At 36.2% G+C, this 16,691-nt stretch overlaps 1 protein-coding gene across 3 annotated transcripts in view; it reads left to right on the top strand.

Moving 5' to 3' along the window:
* The window catches only part of LOC145693488 (protein-glucosylgalactosylhydroxylysine glucosidase-like), a 124,880-nt gene that overhangs the window by 35,204 nt on the left and 72,985 nt on the right, over positions 1-16,691 (top strand). For all 3 annotated transcript variants that reach the window (XM_081769531.1, XM_081769530.1, XM_081769528.1), the window contains 3 exons: positions 5,865-6,088; positions 7,990-8,106; positions 14,526-14,710. In XM_081769531.1, the coding sequence (XP_081625657.1) occupies positions 5,905-6,088; positions 7,990-8,106; positions 14,526-14,710 (486 nt within the window). In that variant the 5' untranslated portion in view covers positions 5,865-5,904. The remainder of the gene's footprint in view (positions 1-5,864; positions 6,089-7,989; positions 8,107-14,525; positions 14,711-16,691) is intronic.

Here is a 16,691-nt window from a genome sequence, read left to right as displayed (position 1 = left end):
GTTATAAAAAAGAAGCTGGGTATTTGATCTGTTGTTCTTACATAATTTATTAAACGGTAAAATTAACTGTCCAGAATTGGTATCAGAAGTAATTATTACGTGTCCCAATAGGTAAAACTACAACAGCAAATATTGGGACATTCTGCTATAGAAAACCAAGAACTAACATATTACATAAATCTCCTCTGTGGAGAATGTGTGCTTCATATAACAAAATAATTAGATTTCATGTAGTAGATATATTTAGTATGTCGAAAACAAGTTCAAAACAATCGTCAGGCAATAACTTCTGCATAATTAAACGACGTATATTTGTGTATGTACATGTATAATAGTGTATGTTAGATAATTATGTACACGACACTATAACTGGGCATTAAGCCTATTGTACTGTTCTTATGAAATAAATAAATAAATAAATTTTACTTAGCCGTGGCCTGATCATCAATAAAATATCTAAATTTACATTATTTTTTAAAAATATTTACCAGCATAATCTGAATTCCTTGATTTTTTTATTTCTCGTCTCGGTGCCCCCTTGGTCGCGGCGCCCGAGGCGATTACCCTGCCTACGTGACAGCCCTGCTTTCAACTAAGTTTTTTTGTGCTGAAATTGTGTTGAAACATACCAAAATTCAAAACCAATCATTGTAAGAATAGGAAGAAAGTAGCAGATACAGAATTTATGATCCACGAAACAAGAACTTGAACGTAAAAACGAGTACTGGAAAAATTGGAGAAACTTTTCAAATGTGTGCATGCTTAAAAGTCTCCTAAACACAAGAAAAAATAGGTTTCTTGCTAGCTTTTACTGCTTATGCTGTATTGTGGTTAAAATTGAAATTGAAAATGGTGGAAGATTGGCTTCCATTTCTGCTTGGAACAGAGGAATAAAGACACAGATGAAAGAAATTCTTGCGACGCTGAATTCATACCAAAAAATATTTTTCGTTATCTCTTCCCGTTTTTGCTTGGCAGAAAAATGGTCAGACGAATATAATGGTTATTTAAGCCTTCGTCTGCTTAGACCCTATGCATAGCAGTAGTTCAATTAAAGTCCTGTGGACATAGGCGGAGCTATGGAGGGGCATATGGAGCATTGCCCCCAACTTGTTGACAAAAAATAAAAATGCCACCCATAAGATCCTTTAATTCTCATTTGTCTCTATCGTGCCTCCTCAGAGGCCAAAGGTCTGCCCCCATGAAACAATTCCTATATCCGCCCATGCCTGTGGATAATGTATATAGGATGTGACAAAGCTCACGAGTAAATATACGAAAAAAAAAAAAAATTAGAGAGGATTGAGAATGCACTATGTGATTTTTAATCTAAAATGGTGGAAATTTCTATCACACCAGCCATTTGGGCTTTGCAGTGGCAAAGCATTCCATGTTAGATTACAAAGCTATGTTTTTAGTCCAGCAATCTCTTCGAACCCAACGATAGAGGATGGCAAAAATGACAGACAAAACGTGCACATTGTTCGTGTAATGAGGGCCCAAGAGAACAGGCTACTAAACTGGGAATGGAGCCTTTTCTTCTAACATAGCGCACCTTACTACTGTGAAGACGAAACAAATGGTGCGATTTGAAAACTTCTAACAACTCTTTATCTTCCCATGTTTGTACGTATATTTACGCATAACAGAGTTGATCTATGGCCTCAGACTCTCTATATACACGTGGGTAGGTATGTATGTTTGACCTAGAGACCTGCACGGGCCGAATTTTTCGGCCTGAGCCCAATCCAGCCCGAATGTACCTAGGCCCGGCCCAGCCCGGGCCCGAAAAGTTTTGGAGATTTTTGGCCCGAGCCCGGCCTGGCCCGATAAGTTTTTTTTTTGAAAATCTTGGCACAAGCCCGGCCCGGGCCAGATAAATTTTAAAAGTTTTTGGACCGACCCCGGCCCGATAAATTTTAAAAAAAAATTAGCTCGAGCCCCAATCTTTCTCAAAATTTAGTATTAAACTTGATCTAACCCTCAGAAACATTTTCTAAACTCTGGTTGACAACCTGACGCTTGCCTCCCGAATGGTACCATTGCCTCCTAGAGCTTTGCCTGTTATCGAGAGAACAAAAACTCCATTTCCTGTGACAAAAATCTAACTTAATTGATTTTAGCATAAAGTGACGATGGCAATATTGTTTAGCGACAAGCAAAATTTTCCCACCCCTTCATGTCATATTTTTGGTTCAGTGAAGATCAAGGTCAAAGCTCAATTTACCGCGCAATGCCTGCAATCCTCTATAGTGAAAGTGGAGCCGCTAAGCAACACAAACTGTAAATAGCTATTGCATTCTTTGTAACATTTTTCACGGGCACACTTCTTCAACGTTTGGCTTTATTCCAATTATCGTTTAACGAAAGTCAATAATTATTAAAGAATTGCAATTAATTGGCCTCAGCACGGCCCGACCTGAAGAGAAATCAGTGTCGGCCCGCCCAAGCTCGGCCCGGCCAAAAGAAATAACAGAGTCGGCCCACCCAAGCCCGGCCCGGCCTAAAGAAATAACAGTCGCCCCGCCCAAGCCCGGTCCGTAGACCGGGCCGGGCTTCGGGCCTCGGGCTTAGCCCGGCCCGTGCAGGTCTCTAGTTTGACCATCAACGATTCTAAAAAAAAAGAAAGAAAAAAGAAAAAAAGAAATTATACAAGTATTTGAACTGCCAAGAGCATTAAATTATAGGTGAAAGCATATCTATTTTAATGAGCGAATCTAAGCGGCTCCATTTTTGCATGTTTTCGTTATTAATGAAGCCAACTGGTGCTGATAGTTATAGTCATATCAACAGTTATTTACACGAGCACAGCGAGAACCATTGTACTTACGTTAGTGCTTACAAGGGACGTATGCAAATCGTGACAGCTAGATATTTATGAAAATTGGTACCCTGACTAGTTGTGGATCGCTAATCACCATGGTGATAGTCACTCGGTGCGGAAATGCCCTCTTTACCTGCTATATATAATACATATACCAAGCAGTGACCGTTGAGACTGTGCCGAGTTATACATCAAACTTGCCGGAAAAAGGCAGAGAATGAAAAATGTATGCAGGTAACCTGATCCCTACGGAAGAGGGACACGTGACCAAGAACACGGCAGTAGTGTCATACAAGCAGTGTTGTCATCCCAACACAAACTTCTAGTTTTCCAAATAGAACGTATAACATTTTATGGCATTAAAACAACCTGTAAAAACGTGAAAGTAAATAAGCAAAATGTGGGTTATCAGTGTTGCCTAATAACGGAGATATGAGGCTCTAAATTGAGAAATTATGGGCTCCATACAGAGAAACGAACCAATGTACAACAACAACAAGACTACAGAAGAACAAATGTACATTAGGTAGTAAACTACAGCATCAAGTGTCTAACGGGCTTGTTACAGGATTCACCCAAAAGATGTCTAATGTTAGAGGAGCTGTAGAAAGAAGAAGTCCTATGTGACATATTGCAGAAATGGGAACAGAAAGTCTTCCTGTAGCGAAGCAATTGCAATGGCGTTTGTATGGAATCAATATGTCGAACCGTTCCGAAGAGCAATAAAACGAACTGTCTTAGGGTTGCAACACTGCATAAAATCCTACATGCCTTGCAAACCACAGAAACGACGGCGTAGCGCCTGAAAAGAGTACAGAAAAACTGTAGCACGAAAAGTAACAAATCTGTGACAAGAAAGTATGTCAGAATCGGTTCGCTAATGACCAGTGATAGGTGTCAGTCAAAAGTATAGATAACGTTAGCATGTGAGACAACGATGAAGACAAAACACACAGCATTCATTTTACCAATAATATACAGGTGTAAAATATTTTAACAATATATACCAATACATACAAGAGAAAGCCATAAATAGTATGGCAAAATACGTACAGTCCGTAGCAAAAAACCTGCAACATGAGCATGTAAGTTTATTGTAAAACTACGCCTAACAGCCAAGGAAATCAACATAACGTCTAAGTGGCACGAATCACGCCAGGAGAAACCTCGGCGCCCTATCCTCACACTTATTTTGGAGCAAAAGACTTCGCAGTTTCACAATAAACTTACTTGCTCATGTTGCAAGTTTTTTTTTGCTGCGGACTGTACATTTCTCGCCCTAGCCACACACTCGATATGTTTTATCAAGCCCGTTAGTCACTGAATGCTATGTTGCTGTGGGATGCCCACTCTACATTTGTTCTTCCTACAGTCTTGTTGTTGTTGTACATTTGTTTGTTTCATTGACAGATCCTATAATTTCTCAACTTTAGAGCCTCATATCTCCCTTATGTAGCAACACTGGTAACCCACCTTTTGCATATTTCCTTTCACGTTTTATGCCAATCCTTTTAATGCCATAAAAATGGTATACGTTCTATTTGAAAAACTATAAGTTTATGTTGGGATGGTAGCACTGCTCGTGTGACACTACTGCCGTGTTCTTGGCCACGTGTCTCATGTGGTTCGGATTCCACGTTAATCAGTAGGTCCATGTCTCACATAGCCTCGCTGCTGAACGGGACGTAAAACTCAAAATCAATCAATCAATCAATTGGCCACGGGTCCCCTTCCCGAAGGTATCAGGTTACCTGAATACATTTTTCATTTTCAGCCTTTTCCCGCTATTTTTGGTGTATAACTCGGCACAACCTTACCGGTCACTGCTTGGTATATGTATTATATATACAGGGTGTTTCAAAACAACATCGACGTTTGGGAGGTGATTCCTGACACCAAGGTAAGATAAAAAGTATAGACCAACCTGGGTGCACTAATGCTTCCTTTCGAAGTTATAGGCTGCCCAAAACATGAAAAACAAAAAGAACTTTAAATGCCCATAGCTACAAAACTATGAGACCTACACAGAGAAAAATCCGTTCTCCAGACAGCAGTATATTGTACAAATATACGGTATCCTCTTGCTTACTAGAGAAATTAGTACGGAGCATACGTTATCCGTATGCTACATAGGCACTGCCCTTAGATGTTACATCATGGCGTTGCTGGATGTCTGACATCTAACAGTTTTCCGTATATCACATGCATATACTTATGTTACCTTCGTCCACTATATGTTATATACGTCCATTTGTATGTGAGATCCTGAATGCCTACATTGTTTCATACGGAAAGTACGTATAGGTGGAACACTTATACAGAAAGTATTATAAAACATGCGTTTTTCATTTATACATCTGATGCACGTTAAGTCCAAAAACTACAGGAATTACGCATGTAACCTATCTTTTTAAGTACGCCATCTACAATTTTTTTCTCAGTATACCGTAGTCGGGTCAAGACTTCCTGTAGGGACTAATATGTGCGCAATCCAAAAATACGTGTTTCAGAATTCTAAGGTATTCACGCAACGATTTTTATTGAGGTAGTTTTTTATTGAGGCATTTAATTGGAAGCACTCACCAACTACTTCTTTAAATTGGTTACGAAAGTACCGCAGGATTCTGAAACTTGGATATTTGGATAGGACATATACTAGTTCCTAAGTGAAGTTTTTACCCGATTACGGTAGGTACCATAGTTTTGAAGCTATGACCTTTTAAAGTTCGTTTTTCCACGTTTTCGGTAGCCTATAACTCCAAAAGGTAGCATTTGTGCACCCAGGTTGGTCTATACTTTTCGTCTTATCTTGGTGTCAGGAATCAACTTCCAAACTTTGTCGATGTTGTTTTAAAACACCCTGTAAACAACACATTTCCGCACCGAAGTGACTATCACCACAATGATCAGCGATACACAATTAGTCAGGGTACCAATTTTCATAAATATCTAGCTGTCACGGTTCGCATAGTCTCTTGTTAGCATTTTTCCCTTTTATATTTTGTATTTTAACGAAATATTTTTTCTAAATGTTTGTTAGGTTACCACGAGATGATAATGGAAACATTTTAGTTCGTTACATGGCGTCAGTAGGCAACGGCCATGTCTCCACTACAGTATTTTCTACAACAGTATATGTATCAGGAGTCTACAATGGAGGAAATGTAACAAGCCATCGTGCTCGCATTCCTTCAATGGTAAACATCCAGATAGATGAACAAAGCAATTTGGAGCCCGCGGGTTATACCATGGATGTTGAGAAAGGTACTTTTTCCAGTAGCTTACGAGTACTGTAGATAAGTAATTTCTATCATTTTCATAATGTATGTAACAGTATTGCTATTTGTTACCTTTACTATTTGATTAGCAAAGGTAACAATATATTAGGCTTATTACTAAGTGTAATTAATAATATTTAATGCACTTCAGTTTTCAAATTTAGCTTCTTCTCATTTAAGATGTTTCATCTATTCCCTTCTGTTTTCAGTATTTGAATATGGGGTTACGAAGTAAACTCTATTCTTTTGGATCTATTTGAAATTTCAAAGTTTTCCTCTAAACTTATTAGATTACTCATATTGTAATTAAATAGAGTCACATATCCATGTGTTTTCTCAGGATTCTTCAATTTTCTTACAAATTTTTATATCACAAATTGCTTATCATTTACTTCCATTAATCGTCCGTCTTGTTTAACCTACAGGACATAAATGTAGGGGCGTAAAACTGAAATTCTAAGTAAGGCTCACTTTGTGTTCTGGTGTTAAAGAATAGGAAAGGAAAGGATCATTGTACTTCGTGCAACTGAAGGTGCAAATTTTTATTAATAATTAAGGATTTAAAGTGTAATTTTTGTAGCTTTATGTTCCGCTTTTAATATTAAGACTCATGTTAATCTATAAATTAATGTATATTACCACTGGAATTCGAAGAGCTGCCATCATCAGCTGCAGAAGGGAGAACACTAGACATTTAGATATGGATGATTTTTAAGATTCCAAAGTTAAACTACAAAAATGTTCCAGTCTTAAGTTTAGTATTATTTCTGTGGAGTAATCTAAGATTTAACTTAACGATTAATGCAAATAGACGCGTACCATTGAGTCTTTTACGTTTTTTTTTTTCAAAAAACACAATTCGTTTCACTAACTGAATCTTTTGTATTATCTCAATGTAATTGTGGGTCATAATTGTTCAATACCAAGTTCAAGTACAAGGTGTATCAGAAGGACTTTACAACTGTAAGAACTCATATTGATTTATTGATTTAACTGTCACACATGGTTTTGGTATCATTATGTACCGAAATACATCAAGTGTTTTTACCTTATACCTAAAGAAGATCAATGTGGCTTCCGTTGGTGATGCCGCACACATCGTATCTGAAGTCGATTTCTTGTAACATCTCCATGCAAACTTCCTTGTGAGCAATTCTATCAGTGTCTTTTAATTCTTGCACCATTTGTAATTTGTATGGTTCGAGATGCAACCGTTTTTTCAACTCACGCTAAGCTTTGTCTCAGTTGCTCTACAACGTCTTCAGATATACGGGGACGATCTGAAGATTTATTGTGTTTTATCGAACATTCAGTTTCAATAAAAACACTTATGCCACTTATAAATAGTAGGCCTACTGGGAGGATCTTTACCAGACTTTGTACGAAAATTATGTTGTACAGTTGTCGCAAACTTGGATTCTTCAAACTAAAACACATAGCTAGCACGCTCGGGACCAGTAAAGGTAGCTATCTTTCCTGAAACTGCCGATAGCGCTTGCGGTGGCTTGTTTCTAAACTAGTATACCATGAGAGTCAAAACTTGGTGGATTTTGTTACAAAAGAACGCCAAAATCATATCTGCAAGATAAATGAATAAATTAATATGAGTTTTTAAAGTTGTAAAATCCTTTTTAATACAATCTGTACATAAATTGTATTTCGTGAAAGGTATTCAATATTAACAATCACTAAAGTGATTGAATTTGAAGTTAGTATAATATATTTAAACAACGAATTTATTCATTGATAGGTAGTTTGAACTCTTAATTAGTTATTGAAACATGTAATCATTAAATACTAGTCAGTTGCTTGAACATTTAATATTAAATTCAGTTGCAGTAGGATAACATCCTAAATTTGGTTCAACGATTTGAAATTGTTCTGCAGGTGTATTCTTCGCAAGCTGGAGATCGTCTAGTTATGACGTTCAACAAAGAATTTTTGCTCATCGATACTACAACAGAGCCCTTATACATCAAATCATTGTGACAGTGCTACAATCAGGTATTTCAACTAATATTAATTCACATAATAAAATAAATACGTATTATTTTATATTTAATTGTATTAAGTATTCGTTTATACAAAGATGGCCAGAAATAGTATCTACATATATAGTTTAGTGCCTGAGATCTGGTTTTAAATTTGGCTTTGATCTGCTGTATATGGCTAATTCCATTTGTGACTTACACGACACCAGACGTCAGACGGCAGTAAATATTATGTATTACAAAAATTATAAGATATTTTCATGGGCAAGTTTTAGGTTATAAATAAGGGGCAATAAGTCCTTCATTCATTTTCATTTGCAGCATTTAAATATGTAAACAAAATGGCTGAAACAAGTCTCTATATATATGCGTGACTTACACGACAGTAGGAGACATCGTGTTTTGAATAACGGTAAACTATATGAAAATTCTGTTCTTCTATTGCTGCAAGAAAAATAAAACTTTTTACATATATTAAGTAGATACCAAGCTACAAGACCAAAAGAAGATTATTATATTTTCTGTATTTATTATAAAATATATGCCACAAATATAACGTGACGTACACGACATAAATTTGTGACTTACACGACAAGTCTAACATTATGACTTCGTTTAATTACACTTTCAAAATCTATTGGCGGATAGAGTGGCACTAATGATTTAGATAGATAAAAGGAAGTTAACAGACAAAACAAGAAGTTAACAGTTCTTTTATTGGAGCAAAATTTGTCAAATTCTAATTTATGTCTGTGATCGACGTCTGTTAATGCAACATAGGCCTAATCTTTCTGTTGTGGCCGATAAAATTCTTTATCTTGATGGTAATGGCGAAGAAATGTTACATACAGTTGTTGTGATTCTTTTCTCCACATCTAACAAATATTTAATAGTTCTTTTTTCGGCGAAGGGTAATAATACCCTGTCTCCAGTAGAGTATTTTCATCACTTCTTCGCTGCGTTTATTCCCTTCTCATGCGCCAATGAACAGTTCTGGAATGACATCGAATTTCCTTCGTGGTGAAGAAATATCTTAGATGAGACAACATTCAATGGTATACGCTGAAACACAATGAAAGTAGTGCTAGTTTCGTGTTTTTGAAATATTACATATTTCTTTCTTATGATGGTTCCATTGGCGCATCAACTCAAATTTTTGAAGTAATACTCTTTACTACAATATATTACATGAATGTTCGGACATAACTTGCGTGCGCTCTCAATAAATTCTGAAGCAGATTGAGGATCAATTTGTCTTTGAGAGCCTTTGCCATAGTTCATAGCCGAAATATGCCAAGACATTTCAACTTTCTGCAATTTATTGAACAAAGTGAATAATGTTGCGCACCATCATCCGACTGATAATTCACATTATTGATCGGAAAACCCGGATGACGCCATTCAAAATCTTCCATAAGTGTAGAATAGAAGCAAGCAACTGTAAACATATCTTGATGCATACAATCAGATATAATTACGCACGAATCATGTTCTGTGGTTTCATTTTCTTCAGGAAAATATATTATGGCAGTTTACATAGTACAACTGTTAGATATCCAGTGACCGGTTTGTATCTTTTCTTGGTACATAAAACAGTAATTTCCACTAAAAATACATTTGATGTAATATTCTTTTCAACTTCTCTATCTATTTCCGCTTCCATTCAGCTTCTGAACTAGGCATATCTGAAAATGCAATAGAAAAGACAAGTGTTACATATCTGACATGTCCTAATTTCATAATCTTAAAGTAAACTTTGTTGTGACTTACATATTTTCGTTTGGGTAAGCATGTTTTCTACCAAGGAAGCGTGACAGAGCAGTAGCGTGCTAGATTTGGCTCGGTAGGTTGCGGGTTTAAAACATATAGCTGGCAATCCTGACTGAGGTGTTCCTCATTCACACCAGGCAAATGCCGAGATGATATCCTTTCAATAGGTCTGAACGAATCCTTTCCCACATACCCACCTCCGTCCTATACCGGCCTGAGCTTTAGATGCATAAAGGCAATAAATACCAATTTACAAGCATGTTTCCAAAACAACGAAAGAGTACGAGAAAACCAATATTAGTATTAAAAGTAGCTGAAGCTAGAAACTTCGGAACCACATATGCCGGCATTGTTCCAGAGACGGTAGATACTTCCTGTCACGTTTTTAAAAACTTTCTAGATCACATTGATTCATATTGTTGAACTTTTCAATCATTTGTTACATTTATAGTCCAGTCAAGTACACTTTACACCCATACGTCATAATATTGCTTTTATCGTCCTTATCTTTTATTCTCTTACACTGAACATGGCACCTAATACATTAATTGGGTTATCAATCCATTGTTTATACGTTTTACTGCAGTTAGCAACTATTTTCAATGTAGTAACATTGCAACAAAATGTGACTTACACGACACGCATAATGTGACTTACACGACAGGGAAGGAAATGTGACTTACACGACATATTATATTTTGTATTTAAAAGAGTTACGCGTATTATTTCGGGACTTTCTACACGGTCTTTGATTACCTTCCGCTCAAATGAAGAAAATGTAGAATTACAGCTTTTTTTGTTTAATTATGTATATAGATACATAAACTTGTTTATGTTTTCTTGTGACTTACACGACAGCCTACTTGAATAAATCAAATATTATAATTTTCCTGCTATTATTAAATTATGTACAAAACAATAGCACTGATGTAAACCCAAACATTATCTTAATAAGTACCATACGTAATCTTCACTTACCTACATGAATTAGCAGGAAAAAAAATTGTGTTAAATTCCCACTGTAGATACGATCTTCTGCGGCATGAAAGTGGCCATATTGTAACTCCTGCAGAGCCATCTACAGGTCAACGTTGGTATAATCTTGTCCACGTATGAAAAATTCGGGATTCTTAAAAATGAATTTTAATAATTATTTGAGCCAAGCTGAAACTTAAAATTTTCACTTGGTAGGGTCACTTACCGCGGAATTGACCATATTTATTCATTAACAGTTTTCCAGAAAGGTCAGAAGCCATACATGGTGAACAATAAGTAATAAAATAACTCGAAATAGAAGGAAATCAGCCAGAGATTAAATTCTGAAGAAACTTATGCAAGGTTTTTCTGCAGTAGACTCAAACTGAAAATTTCCAAATTTCATAACGCTTACCACTGCCTATTCAATTGTTTGCTTGATTTAACTGGACTTAACGTCCTCTTTTTACAATGAGAATAGTTGCGTCGTAGTGGAATATGTGGTCCCTCATTGTTGGCCCATTTCATTTGCAAGCAATTGAGATGGTTGGAAATTCTAAGAAAAAAATGGACCATATTCGATAAAATTGTATATTTCACAAATACTATCATATAGGCCTAATTGTTTATTTAAATCTTCAGGGAGGTTAGTGAGTCGTGGTATTTAATTAACCTGAACTGCAAGAGATGGGATTATGAGAAACCTCAATAAATACTCGATTGCTTTTAAATAATTCAGATAGTGAGAATGATTGTGAAGTTTCAAAATGTACACACTGTAGTGTACAAATTAAGAAACTCTTAATAAAAGGGCATGAGAGAGCATTTTGGTCAGGTGGCATAATTGTATACAGTAGAGCGTCGATTATCCGAACGTCGGTCAACCGAACGACCGCTTAACCGAACTGTGTACTCGCTCGCACCTTTTACTCTCCCACCCTACCGTCCATCATCCCCCTCACTCCCAAACCAAGTTTCCCACAGTAGTCGCCGCACTGAGCCACCGCTGGCGGAACATTGCTTCTAATGGGGCCTTCATAAGGCGCTGCTGACCGGCCAAGCCGCCAGTCGCTGTGTTTCAACAATGAGCACACTTCTGTCGGTTTGGCACTGGCTGTAGAGGTACAGTCCATTACAGTGCAGTACAGTACAGTACAGTACAGTTCGATTATCCGAACAAACCAGTTTTCCGAACACCCATGTCCCCTAATTACTTCGGATAATCGACGCTCTAGTGTATTTTAAATTGTTTTAGTTAGTCACTAATACCATCTATGAATAATGTGCTGCTATTGTATTCTGTGTATTGTCATTATTGTCAAGCATTAGTCATTGGAGTTTCTGTTGTCAGTTGAAAGACTGACAAAGAGCTGCACTGAAGAGCTCGAAACGTACCATACTATTTAAATAACAAAATAAATGTTATTTATATTCTAATAACCAAATAATAATTTTAACTTAATCCACAATGCGGGCGTGTAGCATGGTTTACACTCTTTGGCACTTTCGACATGTACAGTTTTATGTAACAACTTACCTAAATCCAACAATATCGATACTTTTCTTTATTGCATATGTGACATGTTTATTTTCTAATTTCTTCTTTTACTTGTATTGTAATTTTTACTTCTTTCTTTTCTCTTTCGTTCCATTTGATGTGTAATGTTCAGTACTGTATTCTTTTGACAAGGGTTAGGTGGTAGAGCAGCCATGGCTGAACTTCGCCCACTTCAATAAAGACATTTTCCTTTCATTCATTCATTTCAAATTTCGGGTGCTTAAACACTAACTACTACTAGAGGGTATTAGTAGTGTACGTAATTTCCTTGATTGGTACATAAGTTAGAACAACTTACTTTTATTACGTTTCAAGAGAATAGTTAAATCATTGCCAATTTTTGGAAGCTTTTTTTAATTCAGAGAAATTAAAAAAGATTTTAATCTAACTGTAATGCACATTTCTCTAAATTGTTACCTTATTGATAAGGTACAAATTATGATTGCTTGAAATAGTATACGTTTTAAGTATATTTTAGTATAAGCCACTTTCGGAGCTCATTATAAAAGTTTATGTTTTCAGTATTAAGTGCTCGCACACGGTAAAGAATTGATATCAACATATTGGTGAAAATGTTATCGCTACAGTGTTCTATATGTTAAAAATTGTTTTACTTGTGGCTTTAAGCAGGCGAAGCTAGGGGAGTGCAGCTAATACTGTTCGTGGAAACAGCAATTACCTTATCTCTTCGACTTTACAAAGACCGACACTACAATCATTTTACGAATCACTGATCTCAAATTATGTATGGTAAAATAAGAATAGCAGCATGAACGATTAATATGATTGGTTCCTTATGAATTCCCCGGGCATTCTTGCTGAAGCATCATAGTTATCTGTCTGTTATGTTGCGGATTTTTGTTTGATTCTACAGGATAATAGTACTACAAATAGACTATTTCAGATTGATGTTCCACGCTCATGAAGCACAAAACTCAGGTTTTAATTTTCTCTTCAGTGTTAAAGAGGACTTCTTGAAATCGATTGCGGAATTAAACTTCTGTATGATTATGTACCTATCATTACAAGAAGTAAAATAAATAAATCAAATGTACAGAAACTTGCGAAACTAACAATTTTTCGTCAACCACATCACTCACACATAGTAATGGCACCTAAGGTAACTGTATTGATTGAGAGTATCTTGAAGAAAAATCACCGTAAGAAACAAATAGATACTTGTATTTGCAGATTAATTCGACGTTAATTGCACCATTCAATCCGAGTGTAGGTGACGTTTCCTCTTTGTCGATTGCAACTGGTAAATTTACACTGCTGCTGCCTCATCATACTGTAACTTGTTGGTCATTCTGTAAATCATACTTGGTACTGTTACCAACAAACAAATGAATCACGTGATGTCATGACTTTGCAATCCTAAAATTTTAATTTCGCTCCTTCTTCATACAGGGGGTGCGTTGGCTGAGTGATAGAGTATTCATCTCGGTGCATGGAGTCTATGGTTCGTGCCAAGTGGGATTTTTAGTGAGCAAACGCCATGTGTGTAAGATTTCTCGAGGTCATCCTATTTTCTCCCACTTTCTTCATTTCCAATTTCATTCACTTTTCAACATCACCGTCTCCTTTATCCTACACGGCATAAGCGTGATACATAAAACAGACAGATTCCATTTCATTTCACTTCACTTTTTCATACAAGAAGGGTTCATACGTAAGGGAGTAATTTTCATTTTTGTTAAACACTGACAAATCAAGGGCCTCCATTGAAAAATATGACTACTGAACTTTTTATATCTCAGTAAATTGGACCATATTTTAACAGAGATATGAAATTTTTAGAGGTAAGAAATTTGTCACAAGGCAATAGTATGGTAATATTATCTTAGTGCTAGTTCCAAGTGGATAAATGTACTCTAAATTTCAAGCGTTCATACGCACAAGGATTTTCGCTACTTAGTAAACAAGAGCTTTAATTCTTTTCTAACATCCGGACTATATAAGACGAAACTTATTGCTTAAAGGTGGGATCTGAAGCACTATCTAAATGTGGTGCTTTGTGCTCCCATCATGAGGCGAATCTGTGACAACGATTTATTAATGAAGTAATATGCTTGTATTAGTTTGATTCATGTCATTTTAGTGACTTACTAGTTATGAATATTGTACAGATCCACCGCCACTGAATCTTTTTTTGAACGACAACCTTGGTGCGGAAAGTGAAGATATAAGCTTTGATGACCCCACGTCTGTACCTGAATTGAGTAATGTTTCTATGATGTGTGGTAGGACACGTGAAGTGGAATATTCACGCTATCAACCTGAACCAACCGAAGTCTGCACCTATTGGACTCAGGTATAGTAGATCTATTGTATGTGACAGTCCAAAGCCACATGAATGGTGACATAACTTATTTTGTGTTATTTTACTACGTAGAAAGTTAATTAATATAATCTGATTATGCATAGTATATCATTATTACTTATTCTCTTGTTAGAATTAGAAGTTCGTTTGGTATACTGTATATATATTCGTTGGGTATGTCCAAGTTCGGGGCTATAGGCTATCTTTTTTATGATTAAAGATACGAAAAGAATGAAAACAGAGTAACGTTGTTGGAAATATATTGTTTTTAATCTAAAATGGTGGAATTTTCTCAATTGCACCATCCATTTTGGGCTCCACACCAGTAATGCACCCAATACTGAGCGAAAGTGCAACGTTGAGATTCAGCATGCTGGTCGAACAGAGCGTAAAGGAATGCCAAAATGATATGAGGAACGTATATATATTGTAGTGTGAGGAAACCTAGGAAACTTCTAATATATTCCCTAACAACTTAGCGTTTCATTTAACATTGGACCCATTACTTGTATGAAGGTCAAACGGCTGGTGTAATTGGAAATCTCTCAACATTTTAGATTTAATATAATCTGTTTCCAATGATCTTCCTCTCAATTGTTACTTATCGTTACTTATAACGGAAATAGCCTATAGTCACGGACTTTTGTTACACCCAATGTAACTTGTAAGAGAAGTAAATCAACTTTTCAATATGTGAAGACCAAAGTAGATTACAGCTTATGTTTGTTTTCGAGGAAGTCCACGAATATTATTGTAATAGACACTACATGAAATTCAAACATGAATTTTCCGTCACCGATATTGTTACCCTGCCTCATCTTTTACCACCACATGTCCTCTTTTTCCGGACCTAAGATTGGCCCAAGTGGAAAATGTAAAAAAGTCCAGCCGTCTTTCTGAGAGCAAAGATTACAACTTAAACTCGTAATATAAATATTGATATTAAGTTACATGTTTATGTTGTTACTAATGCTATATTGTTGCAATATACAATTTCCACGGAAATACAACACATCCAATTGTAAGCGCAAAGGGACAGCATTTAATATATCCGTAATCAATATTGTAAAAGTTTACTTCATAAATTTTACTTTCTCGCTGGACTCTGAAGAGTTTTAACGAGTATAAATATTTCGGTAAAATCTAAAAATGTCTTTAAAAAAACGAAATTGCCATCTAGTGACATTTTAACTAACTCTATGGCCTATGGAACCCGGAGGTTCAGTGCCGCGTTCACAAAAGCTCTCCACTGACTTCTATCCTTAGCTAATTGCATCCAGTTCCTACTTTGTATTCCTATCTCTACGAGATCCATCTTAATATTATCCTCCCATCTGCGCCTAGGTCTTCCTAATGGTCGTTTTCCTATGGGTCTTCCGGTCAAGACTTTGAAAGCGTTTCTACTTTCTTCCATTCTAGCTACATAGTGACATTAGTTAATGAATATCTACACTGTAGTGAACAAACCGTTTAGCTTTATTCATCTATAGAGTAATAAATGTTATAAGCAACATGGTTTGTGAACTATACTAAGATGATTTTGTTTAGATAATACAGTAGTATTAGAGAAACACGAATGAATCTCTGTAGTGAATAATAGTGACAACCCGCTCAAGTTGTGCCTGAATTTGGGGATGCAAAATTTAATTGAGCAGATCACCTTCCACTCACCATCTGGAATGAGTGGGCAAGTATCTGTTTCATAAACGAGAGGTTTCAAATTAAGCATATAACTACTGGGGATTAAATCGTAATGATAACACATCAATTCAATTATTAAAAACAACTACTGTATTTCTTATTAGAAGAATGTAGCTAGTGTAAACGTTGTGAATTATGACGGATATTTAGAAACTTTGCCAGACGAGTAGCACGTATCGAGCATTGAGCATTTGTACCCTGAATTGGAGTAACACATACCTTTACGGTTGTCTTCAGTTGACGTTCTCTGTTGACTTCCGGGGTTGCTACG

This window comes from Thermobia domestica, chromosome 8, assembly GCF_964235325.1.
Source record: "Thermobia domestica chromosome 8, izTheDome1.hap1.1, whole genome shotgun sequence".
Classification (NCBI taxonomy): domain Eukaryota; kingdom Metazoa; phylum Arthropoda; class Insecta; order Zygentoma; family Lepismatidae; genus Thermobia; species Thermobia domestica.
The sequence above is the reverse complement of the archived record's forward strand: the minus strand, read 5'-3'. Positions and strand labels throughout refer to the sequence as shown.